This window comes from Heteronotia binoei, chromosome 3, assembly GCF_032191835.1.
Source record: "Heteronotia binoei isolate CCM8104 ecotype False Entrance Well chromosome 3, APGP_CSIRO_Hbin_v1, whole genome shotgun sequence".
Taxonomy (NCBI): Eukaryota; Metazoa; Chordata; class Lepidosauria; order Squamata; family Gekkonidae; genus Heteronotia; species Heteronotia binoei.
In genome coordinates, this window is record NC_083225.1 from 165,258,647 (window position 1) to 165,270,789 (window position 12,143).

Sequence of the window (12,143 nt, forward strand, 5' to 3'; positions counted from 1 at the left end):
GTTGAAGTGCCTGTTGGACATGTCAGAGGCTTGAGTATTCTTGATGCTCTTTTGTCATGTTGCTTTACATTAGAAGTGAGAACGTTCTATATCTTAATACACTGCCATCTTGCAGTTGTTGCTTTTGAGCTCTTTAAGTTACAAATCATTGCTAATTTGTGGTTTTCCCTGCTACATAGTAGCTGTACATCAGCAAAGGGTACCCACAAAATCATGGCCTTCCTTGTCTCTACAACTTAACACTGCAGTTCCTAGTTGCAGGGCCCAAAAGTAAAGGCTGTTGAAACATCCCAATTCACATTAGGTGCAATTTTCAATGGAAGCAAAAGTTTACTCATGCGAAGCCAAGCAGGTAGAGGCAGAAAAGTCAGGAACTGTGGAGAATATTCTCTCCTTTATAAAGCAAAATGAGGTTAACAGCTTCTCTGAGCTTTCAGAGGTAGTGTCGTATAGTGGATAGAATGTCATATTAAGATCACATTGGAATCTCCACTGCCACTGAAGGTTGCTGGCTGACCACTTATACATTCTTAAAATATATCACAGGGCTGTTGTGATGATAAAATGGAAGAGAGTATCATGTAAGGCTTTTGGGGTCTCAGTTCAGAAGATAGTGTGACATTAGTTATAAAACTAATTTTGGCAGTAGTTCACAACAGGCAGAACTGCTTGTTTACAATTCAGATTACTATTAAATATTGCTCGTGCAGCAACCTATGGAGTTGGTGAGTGAAGCAAGCAAGGGCAAGCCCCTGATGTAAGAAAGAATAACCTTTCCCATTTCAAATGTACATTTTATATGTGCATATAAACTAACAAAAAACCCATATTTTTCAGAATTTTAAAGGTAGTTTGAAAGGACAGTAGCTTTTGATAAGCACATTTCTCAGAAGGGGACTGCATTTCCCTTCCAAAAAAACTATCAAGCCTGTTTGACTCCAGGCAGTAGTACAAAATAATTATACATGGTGGAAAGTTCAGTTCCTCTCTAGAAATATGGTCAAGTTTTTCAGTTTGGTACAAGAAAGACTTTAGATATACTTGCCAGTGATTTAATCATGCTTGTTTTTGTTTTTTTTTTAGGTTGGATTACAAAGAAGTTGATTCAACTTTTGTTCCGAAGAAACCTTCATGGAACACTTCTGAGCAGTTTCTGGAACAATTCTCTTGAAAAAACATAGTAAAAAATGAACATAAGAGTCTGCCGGATCATACCAGTGGTCCATCTAGCCCAGCATACTGCTTCATGTGGTGTTTGTGAAGCAAAGCCCTGCTTCCTCTCAGAAGTTAATGTGAATTTTGATAGATATACCCAACTTTACAGATGTCTGTAATTAATCCCTCTTGTCCACAGGCTGTTTTCTCTGCCAAGGTCAGAGCCAAGAATGTGGCAATTTCCGTAATTTTGGTAGCTGGGAGCAGGACTGATGAGGCAATCTTCCAGAGAATTCCTCTGAATGCAGACACTGATAGGATCTGGGATACCACCTGACACCAGAGGACTAAAAAGTATAATGAAGCTAGAGCAGGGGTGGCCAGTGGTAGCTCTCCCGATGTTTTTTGCCTACAACTCCCATCAGCCCCAGCCAGCATGGCCAATGGCTGGGGCTGATGGGAGTTGTAGGCAAAAAACATCAGGAGAGCTACCGTTGGCCACCCCTGAGCTAGAGGGTTTTTTGGGTTGGGGGGGTGAGCTGATTGTGTTTTTCCCTAAACTGGAATTTGGACTGTCACCATAGAAGAACACTTAAGTCTCACGTTTTGGACTCTGAAGCTCTTTGACTCTGCCATCTACTGTGAGGTATCAATGTGCTGGACAAAGAAAGTTAACTTTTATTGTTTTTATGCAGTTTAGTCAATCACTGTATTGCCTAATGGTTTTTCTTTTTTGTCCTGTTTGTTATTTAATAAACCTTTTCTCATTCTTTTAAGAAAAAGGTCGGGTTTTGTGTGCACATAGCTTCAATGCTCCATAGATGTGAGAGGGACAATGGCTCAAGAGAACCCAGGTTTGGATCTTGATAGCGGCCAACTAGTTACCCTGGAGGGCCAGCAGAGAGGATATAGAAACCAATGTCTTACCTGGTGGTATTGCCACCCAGCACTGCTATTCAGAGGTTTGCTGTCTCTTGGAGGCTCCGTGTGGCTAGTAGCTTTAAAAGGTTAGATTGATTCATGGAGAAGTCTATCATTGGCTATCTGTGTTCATAGCCATCTCTACCTCCACTGGCAGTGAATTCCAGTTTAATTACTTGAGTATAGTACTATTTTCTACTCTGATTTGAGCAATCCAAGTAAACTTTGACTTCTTTCCCATGATTTGCTTTCTTAATCTCTGCTTTAGAGAAGTGGAGTGGCAGAGGCTGTCCTGGTGAGACCAAACCCCTCCAGTTTCTGTGTGCTTTCTCTGTAGTAAAGCCCATTTGAGTCAATAGGGCTCTCTTACAAAGCAATCGTATGCCAGTTTAGCTGGCAATATGCCCTATAGAATACAGGCATTTAGCTTCTGAGTAGACTTGCACTTGTTTGTGCATTCCGGCAGGAGTGTGGAAGAAATGCAGTACTTCTTGGTGCAATATTGTAAATTAAATTTTAAACAGCCAAATAGACTTTGGTAGCCTTCAAGGTTCAATAAGATCCTTTTGCTGGGTGTGTAATTTTTATAGCTCATGAAGCTGTAACCTAATTCGGATAATTGTATTCCTGTGTTCCTACATTTGTAGTAAACCACCCCCCTTATGAATATTTAAGTGCAATAAACATTTCAACAAATTACACAATAGGTGTGTAAAGTAAAATTGATTTTTCTCAAAGACCTACAAGCTTGAAATTTGGTATGCATGCTGATACTGTTATTCTAACATGTCACAGTAAGTATTCCTATTTTATAGGTGGCAGGTGCTTAGCCAAGTCCAAGGCAAGGTGGGACATTAAACCTGAATCTTCCTAATTTAGTCATGCTGCAGTGATAGGTACACCTTGCATTTTCCATCTTTAGCAAAGGAAAGGTCCCCTGTGCAAGCACCAGTCATTTCTGACTCTGGGGTGACGTTGCTTTCACGACATTTTCACAGCAGACTTTTTACGGGGTGGTTTGCCATTGCCTTCCCGTCTTTTACACTTTCCCCCAGCAAGCTGGGTCCTCATTTTACCGACCTCGGAAGGATGGAAGGCTGAGTCAACCTTGGGCCGGCTACCTGAATCCAGCTTCTGCTGGAATCGAACTCGGGTCGTGAACAGAGAGTTCAGACCACAATACTGCAGTACTGCTGCTTTACCGCTCTGCACCACGGGGTAGCAAAAGTTAGCTGTAATTTTGACCTCTTTTTTGTATTCTCTGTGCTTCAGATAATACTTCATACATCTCTTCACAAAACCTGCAAACTGTGCATACAGTTCTGCAGCACATGAAAATACATATTGCTTAATATTACAATTGTTACTGCTGAACCCTCCATCTTTCTAAAGCAAGGTCATATCTGCAACAAAAGTATGTCTTTCTGAGCTCTGGTTGGAAGGAAATTATAATTTCATCTAGTAGTTCACAACAGGCAGACCCGAAAGTTTTCAAAATAGCACAACCAGCTAAATTTTTTTTGTACCTGCTGCTGAATGTGTATTTAAGGCATAAAGTTGTTTAAATATGCTTTCCCTAATGAAAATACTCAGTTGGCGTGGCAGTTAGTTGGAATTATGCTACAGGAAATTGGCAGGCCCTCAGCTGAAGGAGACTACTGCATCACCATGACTCGGAGATGCTGAGAACTGAATCTGAGACTATTTCCTTGTAAAGTACGTACTCTGGCACTGAGTCACACTGCTTCTGCAATGGCTAGAAAGCATCACCTAATCCAGGGTGCTCTTTTCCTTCTGTGATCCCCTTTCATAGAATAGGATGTTCTGCTCCACGGAGCTTTTGATTACTTCCAGCTTTATAGCATGAAGGACAAAAAAAGGTACTACTTTCCTTAAATCTATAAACTAGATACAGAACAAGATGAGTAGCCCTGTTAGTCTGTCTGCAGTAGCACCTTAAAGACTAACAGTGTGTCCTGTATATTGGAAAATGGAGTGATCTGAAATCTTTCCAATAATATATGGACTTGCATACCAGCTGTATCTAAAGAAGTGAGCAGTGACTCATGAAAACTCACACCCCGCCACAAAGTTTGTTAGTCTTTAAGGGCTATTGGACTCTTGCTCTTTTCTGCAGGTACAGAACATTCATTTAAAATCTGTAGCAAACATTCTGCCAGTTCTGAAACTGCCATTCAACATAGCAAAAAGGCACAATCTTAAAAGTTTGTTTCACGATGTTTAATGTTACAAACAAGTAGTTTTCTATAAGCCATGCAGATGTTTTACATTTTTATTAGCACAGAACCCTTGTCAGCCAATAAAAATGGGTCTCGTATAGGGCAACAGGTGTACATTTTGGGAGGAAATTACATGGATGCAGATCAGAATGTATCTATAAAGGTGGCTGTTCTTACAAAAATAACAGGAAAGTATTTGCAAAACTATGTTTTCTCCCCTGCAACTGTTAACTATAAATCAGGAGCGCTAGAAACTTTTTTACAATTATGCCCAATAAATTCATGCCTTCTAACTCACCATCAATGACCCCTCCCCCCACATTTTGCCTTTGCTCAATAGCTTGCTTGCAACACGGTCGTATCAAACAGAAGTGCCGCCTGTCTTGCCACCTTTACATTAGCAGCAAGTAGAGTTCATGGAGAAGGGAATAGAAGCTTAAATATAAACACTGTAGTTACAACAAAATTTAAGTTTTTACAAATAATCAAGATCTTGGCTTTTTAAAAAAGGTCACCTTAAGGTCTTTGCACCATTCCACATTGTGGAAATGCTGAGATACGCAGTCTGGATGTTACAGCTTAAAAATGGAGTTACAGTCATTGGCACAAATACAGCTATACCTACACAAAATAAAATCATCCCAACCCAGTATTCTTGAGCAGCAGATCTGCTAGCTAGCACGCAGGTTCACGTGTAAGTGGAGTCCAAGAAAGAGAAACCAAGGTTGAAGCACGCTATTGGAGTACTGAATGCAACAAGAGTTCCAAACTGCTTTATCAGACTCAAACTGATAAAAAAATTGAAAAAGTACTCCAATAAATGAATTGCATCAATATTAGTTTTGTGAGGTCACTGCAACTGTACTCTGTATGCACCTATGAGCAGCTTAACCTGTAAGGAAAAAAAATTCCATTGATTATGCCTGATACAACTGATGTGATTCTGATCAGTTTCTCACTACAGTAAGTGTATGGTTTCTCAATAAAGCCACCTTGGCTGTCTTCAATGGCGATTAAGCTAGGATTCCTCAGAAGTTCACAAGGATTGTCCTAGGCCAGTGGTTCCTAACCTTTTTGGCACCAGGGACCGGCACTCAGGCTAGCTGGCAGGGTGGGGGCACTGAATTCCGTCCCCCCACAGTGCCTCCTCCGTTTTTGCAATGAAGTGCCTTCCAGGCTCTGTAAGGACTGACCGACCCCCCAGCTAATCAGTTGATTGGTGGGGAAACAGCGATGAAACCATGGCAACAGTGGCCAGCAGCCTGCTGAAAAAGCTGCGCTGCACTTGCCTCCTTCCCACTTCCCCCACCCACCCAGGAAGGAAGTGGGAAGGAGGCAAGGGCAGCACGGCTTTTTTAGCGGGCTGCCACCATGGTTTTGCCGTGCTTTCCCGAATCAGCTGATTGGCCGGGGGGGGGGGGGGTTGGCCTTTACAGAGTCTGGAAGGCATTTCGCAGCCCCTTCCCCAGCCTTAACACTGAAAACGGAGGGAGGAGGAGGCGGCAAGGCTGGGCAGCCCGGTTACTAACAGGCCGTGGTCCGGGAGGTTGAGGATCCCTGTCCTAGGCAATACAAATTCAAAGCAAGTGCCTGCCAATGGTCACACATGTAACATGTTTTCCAAGTAGACCTTAAATTTCATAGGGCGGCTCCTTGTCAAGAGAAAGCCTCTCTCAAACCTCAGCCCTTCCTGCCATTTGTCACCACAGGACATCATAGCAGACCTCCCCCCTGCCCCAAAACACTTAACTCTGTCCCACAAAGATTAAGTCTTTAAAGGCACTTCACATTGCAAAAAAGGACTGCAGCTGCACACATCACATGCTTGGGTTACTCACCTTGGCAGTAGGAGCTTCTACCAACCGTATGAAGAGTTTGTTAGGGCCAGAAACAGGGCTGAAGGAGTAAATAAAGTGACTATCCTAAAATAAAGAAAAAAGAATGTCCCAAATGTATCATTAGCAAGCTCCTGGTCACTCAGATATATCCAAGCACTTTTCATGTATTTTATGACATCTTTGCAGCAATAGTTCTCAAGCATGTTGAAATGGGAGGGAGGATAGGATTCAAGTAAGTTGTTTTGGCTATAAGCCCCCAAATCCACTCGTCAACCACGCGTTTTAACAAGCAACAATGCAGAAGTCCTCATGTTCAACTGCAAACATCCTGCTTTCCCTCACCCCAGCACTCTTTCATGGCTTCATTTTCAGTCCCACTAATTTGCTAAATATTGAATTGAATTGTGTAGATCAGGGGTGGGGAACCTCCGTCCCGAGGGCCGTGAGGTCACTTGGTGTGGCCCTCAGGGATTGCTGGGCCGAACCAAGCCATGTGGCAGCCTCCCCAGGGCCAGGCAGGGATCACAGGCCCCAGATGTACTGTACGGCAGAATCCCTGGGGCCTGGCTGGCCAGCCAGAATTGCTGCAGGGCATGGAAAAGTTACTCTCACAGTTCAGTTTGCACTTGATTATCCCAGATGGTGCGGCCTAATATGCTAATGAGTGTGTGACCTAATATGCTACTGAGTTCCTGCTGGGCTTTTTCTACAAAAAAAGCTCTGGACCTATGCATTTGCCTAGGGCAATGGGCCCGGTGTGTGTGTGTGCGCACCAGATCAGCCTCTCCTCACATGACTTCAAATAGAAAAACAATTATTTGTATTAATTTTGCTGGCCTGAATCATTCCCTCTCTGTGGAGCACTTTTTTTTAAGTTGATAATTTTTTATGGCCCAAGAATGATGTTATAAATATCCATATGGCCCTTGGCAGAAATAAGGTTCCCCACCCCTGGTATAGATCAATACACTACTGTTCTACTCATGGAATCATAAAAGCAGCCACTCCATTTAATCCAGCATCTTGTTTCACACAATGGCCAGCCACATGCCTACAAGCTGGGCATGAAGATCAACCCCTACCCCCCAGCACTGAAATGTAGAGGGGTTATGACCTCCAAACACACAAGTTCCATTTAGTCATCATAGTTAATAGCCCCTGGCAAACATATCTTCCATGATTCTCTTTTAAAGCCATTTTAGTTAATTCCATAATACACATATATGATGAGAATAAGTCTGCACATTATTCCAATATGGCCATCTTAAGGTGAGTAAGATGAGAAGACTCACTGTGTAACACTCAGGGGTGTCAAACATAAGGCCCAGGGGCCAGAACTGACCCATTTAAGGTTCTTCTCTGGTCCACAAGCAACATGCAATGGTGGGAACAGGAGGCTGCCTGGGGGAGTGGGCAGAGTCACTGTAGCTTAAGAACAGCAGAACAACTTCATCTGCAACTGTGAAGCCAGAATCCCTTCGCTTCTGTGGCAGCCTCATTGTTAAGCTGGGGGCCACATTCATGCTGACGGGGGTTTTCAAGTGAGGTTGCACACCTCTCTACTCAGCCTGCAGCTCTGGGGATGTTGCCCCAGATGACTGGGAATTGGTGTTTGCACATGGGGTGTGTATATGCAGATGATACTCTGCTGTGGTTTGTTGGCAGCCAGTGCCACTGCCATGTTCGTGCACCTCCCCATGCAGCAACTGTACTTTGGCTCATGGAGGGATGCTCTTTGACAGTTCCTTCCACACATCGGGCCTAGTCCTGCCACGACTTGGGGGCCAGGCCTCCCTAACCCATGGACCACCCGGCAGCCTTTAGTCATAGATGGCTGCCGCCTTGGTGTGATGTCAGTGCTGCTGAGCTTGTTATACTGGTTGCTGGGTGGCCTTGAGCATCTCCATATGCTTGGCCTTGTGCATGGAGTACTCACTCCCCCATCTGGTGGCCTTAGACTGGGGCAACTGCTGCCACAAGGGGTCTGCATAACTTGCCAATTATCTCTGGCTTCACCGTGGATCACCTAGTAGCCTTGGTCAGAGGCTGCTGCCACTGCACAGACATCTCCAGCTTATTGGGCTTTGCTTGGCATGGGTCCCGCCGTACACGTGGTCTTGGCCCCCCCCTGCTTCCGCAGGCAGATGTGTTAGTTCAACTTGTCTTTCCCAATCCCTGGTGGCTTGGCGGTAGGGGGGGAAGCTCATAACACCCAGCTGCTTCATGTTTTTCCCTGGGACCCAGGTTCACAGCATTGCCAGTGGGAGTGGGCTGGGGAAGGGGTTTGCCCTCCCCCCCCCCACTCCAGGAAGCACTGGAGCGTCTGCCCAGCACTGCCCAGATTTACCTCTGCACCCCATCAACCCACAGGACCTTGCAGTGAGGTCACATCAACTCGCAGCTTCCCAGCTGCAGTCCTTTAAAAAGTTTACTTCTCTGGTATCTGGCATTACGCTTTATGGCACTCATGGCCCAGCCTGATAAAGTCACATTTATGTCAGATCTTGCCCTCCTAGCAAACGAGTTTGGCATTTCTGGGTAAGTCTACATAAGAGTAGCAAAGGACTGGGGGTTCCCTGTGGCTTCTGATGGGCAAAAAACAGCAAAGGAGAATGACTGAGGCTCATAATGAAGTGGGTGCCTTTGTAGCTACCCTCACAAAGCGAGCCAAAGAGAAGGAAGTCATGAGAGTGGCTAGGACTGACACAGATGCCAGGAGTGGTTAGCATCATCCACTCACCTGGAAGATCCGTTGGGTGAGCTGCTCTGTCCAGGTAGAATGGCAGGGTCTGCGGGGCTTGGAGGGAGCAGAGAGGATGAGAAGGACATAACGGGAAACCTGGCTTATCTAGTTATTGACCTGAAGGATAGGAAGTAAATGCTAACTCCCTCCAACAACAACTTATCGGAAATGCTAACTCCCTCCAACAATAACTTGTAGCCCAGGGTACCAAGAACATACTCCTAGCAGATAAATTGCTGCTTGTCTTTAAGCAGATCGCTCCCCTAAGTCACAGCACTTTTAGCACCTTGAAGGTTCTCTCCAGAATAAGATCCTAGACTTAAATACATAAAGAAGAGTCCTGCTGCCTGCTAGGACACATGATATTTTATGAACTCGGTAAATTGTGTTTCAGCTTTTAAAACTGGGAATATATTTCTGCAGAACACCATGACAACTCAATCAACTAAACCTTGACCAATCATATGGCTTAGCAGGAAGTATAAGACATGTTACTTGAGTTCATTCACTCTTGCCTTCAATATCTGGAATGCTGATTTGATAACTAAAATAATTTAGGCAAGATCTGAATGCTAAGCAGTGCAGTAAATGTACCCAAATATGTCTACAATATACCAAATGCACATCCCCTGCCATTTTAATAAGTCACTGGAAAAATATTTACTTGTCACTGAACTCCAAAATCTACATTCTCAGGGAGGCTGCTCTAAGTATGATGACTTTCCTACAGAGATACCACTTCCAAACAGGAAGCTGAATGCACTTCTCATATACTTAGATGATAAATACACACACAGGTGTAACCATGGGGGGAAATCCCAAGAGGCAGAGTTGCCACAGCCTGAATTCAGCCAGTCAGAACTGTGCGTTCCTATTAAATTATTTGAATCATTCTTAAATATTAATTAAAAGAAGCTCACGTTGGGAAAAAGATACCACCACCATTAAAACCTTTAGAGCTTTGCAGGTTAAAGTTAGCCTCTAAAAAATGGGTCCAAAAGCTAAATTAGCACAATGAGGCACTATCCTGCTATTCTGGGCACAGAACACCTTGCTTTCCATGTTCCTCTCTGGTTCTGCAATCCATTCTGATCCCTAGGAAGATTGTTCCCAGAGTTGTGGGACCTGCAGGGACCAACAGCTGTGTGGGCAGGCAGGGCCAGAGATTCAAATAAAACCCAATTTTTTTTTCTAAAGTTACATTTTTGAAGTTATGATGTGAGAGAAAGAACAGGATTTACCAAGAACACAGAGAAAGAACAGAATTTACCAAGAACACAGGCAGCTGGAATATGTCATTCAAAATCACAGCTTGCACACTGCATGGTCCACAGAGCCGAGCAACGACGTCTTTTCCAAAGAAGTTTGCGTGGAAAATGAATAAAAGAATTCCAGATCCTGTGAGGAGCGGAATCAATAGAGCATTATTAGAAAGCACAGCAAAAACAATGAGTCATGGAAACTTGACCTCATGGAAAAAATCCATAAAAGCTGCCTTTAGGTTGCAACTGTTTCAACAGCTGGAACATCAGCATCCTGGAACATAGCAACAGAGCTCGGTTTATAAAACTCTTCTACTAACTTCACAGAATGTGAGTGCCACAGAGATGAGATGGCCACTGCCTGCTTTTCTCTTAGCTTAAATCAAGACTGTTTTAGAAGATTCAGTTCGTTAGAAGTAATCTTGGAAAATAAAGTTTCAAATATAGAGACGCTTCCAAATACTGGCATCTTATTCTGAAAAGCAGTTGCCCTTCCTAGATTTTGGGTTGGATCCCCTCTAAGAGTGGTGTTAGGCATTAGTTGGAGAGCCTCTGGCACCTTCAGAAGGCTCCCTGAGCCAGAGGGGAGGACCATCAGTGCAACTGATCTGTGGGATCCAACGCTTTGATTCCAGTAATTACACTGTAATTTTTGGATACACTTCCATACTCTCACAGCCCCATCTCCCAACTTCCACAAGAACTGTATCAACATTCCAGCCATCAACAGAATAAACGTCACCATTGGGCACGGCTCTTTTCTCACTCTCAATGGACAACATCAGAGACATCTGTACAAGTTTAACACTCAGATTTTCAATGTAGAGGGGTTTTTTGGGGAGGGCGGGGGCGGAATTCAAAATACAACCTTCTGGCACATTCTGTGGAGGCTTATAGGTGAAATCCAAAGAATAATCTGGTCCCTCACAAAGTCGATGGCAAGCAATATCAAACACGGGTTCCATCAAACTAAGGCGGGCTTCAAAGTATTCCCTGATTGTCTCTTCTGCTACACGTGATAGCCTAAAACAGAGAACAGAAAACTATCAACTTTTTGAGCAACTAACCGTTACTGTGCCTGCTGCAAGCTAATTCTTACACAGACCTGTAACTGACTTACTAAAAACAGAAAACCTCAGCTTCTTGTTGAAACTCAAGAGCTGAAATACATAGGCACCACAAATCCATGGATTTCTGCAGTGTAGGTGAGAGTATCTACACACTGCATATCCTTCACTGTTGTAGAAAAACGGTTTGGGGTGATGGAGACACATGGGCTATTATGATGCCCCCCCACCCCCGTAAATCCACCTCTGTCACGATGATGATTACACATGGGCATTTTTCTTGTGCAATGCAGAATATTCCTTGCTGCTGAGGGAAGCATGTAGGGGAACAAACTGACTGAGTTGGTTCACACATTCAACAGAAAGAGTTCCTGAAATATGGCACTGCTTTCTCAGAGTTCTCCTTGCTACTCACTCCTTGAAGCCACTGAAGGACTTACCTCTTTGCGGCTATGTAGGGCATTGTCCTTTTGTACCCAAGACCATGGGAAAGTGAGAACTGGGCTCTGAGGATGCATGTCTCTAAAGTCTACCTCCTCCCCCAGAAATGTCCTGAGGAACCAGGGAAAACGGGTCCAAGGACTTGTACTCCTCAACCAATCATTCTTTCAACAGTAGAAGAATATCCTTTGTTATTAAGGAATATTAACTCCTGTTAGAATTTTAGAGGTTGCTGCTACTTCTAATTATGGCAATTCTAAAAATCCAAACCTTCATAACTGAAGATTTTGCTAGTTCAGTTCTTAGTAAGGGGCAGATACACATTCTAAGGATTTTGTTTGCAACTATGTCTAGTTCAGATGTATTACAATAACCCATCAAAAGGTGTGGATGGATTTTTACTTTTAACACCGACTGCAGCAGCCTGATCAGAGATTTTGGAAGAAATGCAGTATCAGTTTGTGTGTACTGCACAA

At 43.8% G+C, this 12,143-nt stretch overlaps 1 protein-coding gene across 4 annotated transcripts in view; it reads right to left on the minus strand.

Moving 5' to 3' along the window:
* Positions 1 to 4,302: 4,302 nt before the first annotated feature.
* MPHOSPH8 (M-phase phosphoprotein 8) overlaps positions 4,303 to 12,143 on the minus strand; it is a 29,843-nt gene continuing 22,002 nt past the window's right edge. For 2 of the 4 annotated variants that reach the window (XM_060234829.1, XM_060234828.1), the window contains exons 11-15: positions 11,028 to 11,182; positions 10,168 to 10,295; positions 8,895 to 8,951; positions 6,155 to 6,238; positions 4,303 to 5,208 (exon numbers count right to left, since the gene is read on the minus strand). In XM_060234829.1, the coding sequence (XP_060090812.1) occupies positions 5,167 to 5,208; positions 6,155 to 6,238; positions 8,895 to 8,951; positions 10,168 to 10,295; positions 11,028 to 11,182 (466 nt within the window). In that variant the 3' untranslated portion in view covers positions 4,303 to 5,166. The remainder of the gene's footprint in view (positions 5,209 to 6,154; positions 6,239 to 8,894; positions 8,952 to 10,167; positions 10,296 to 11,027; positions 11,183 to 12,143) is intronic. The other 2 variants (XM_060234831.1, XM_060234830.1) reach the window with 1 other exon arrangement.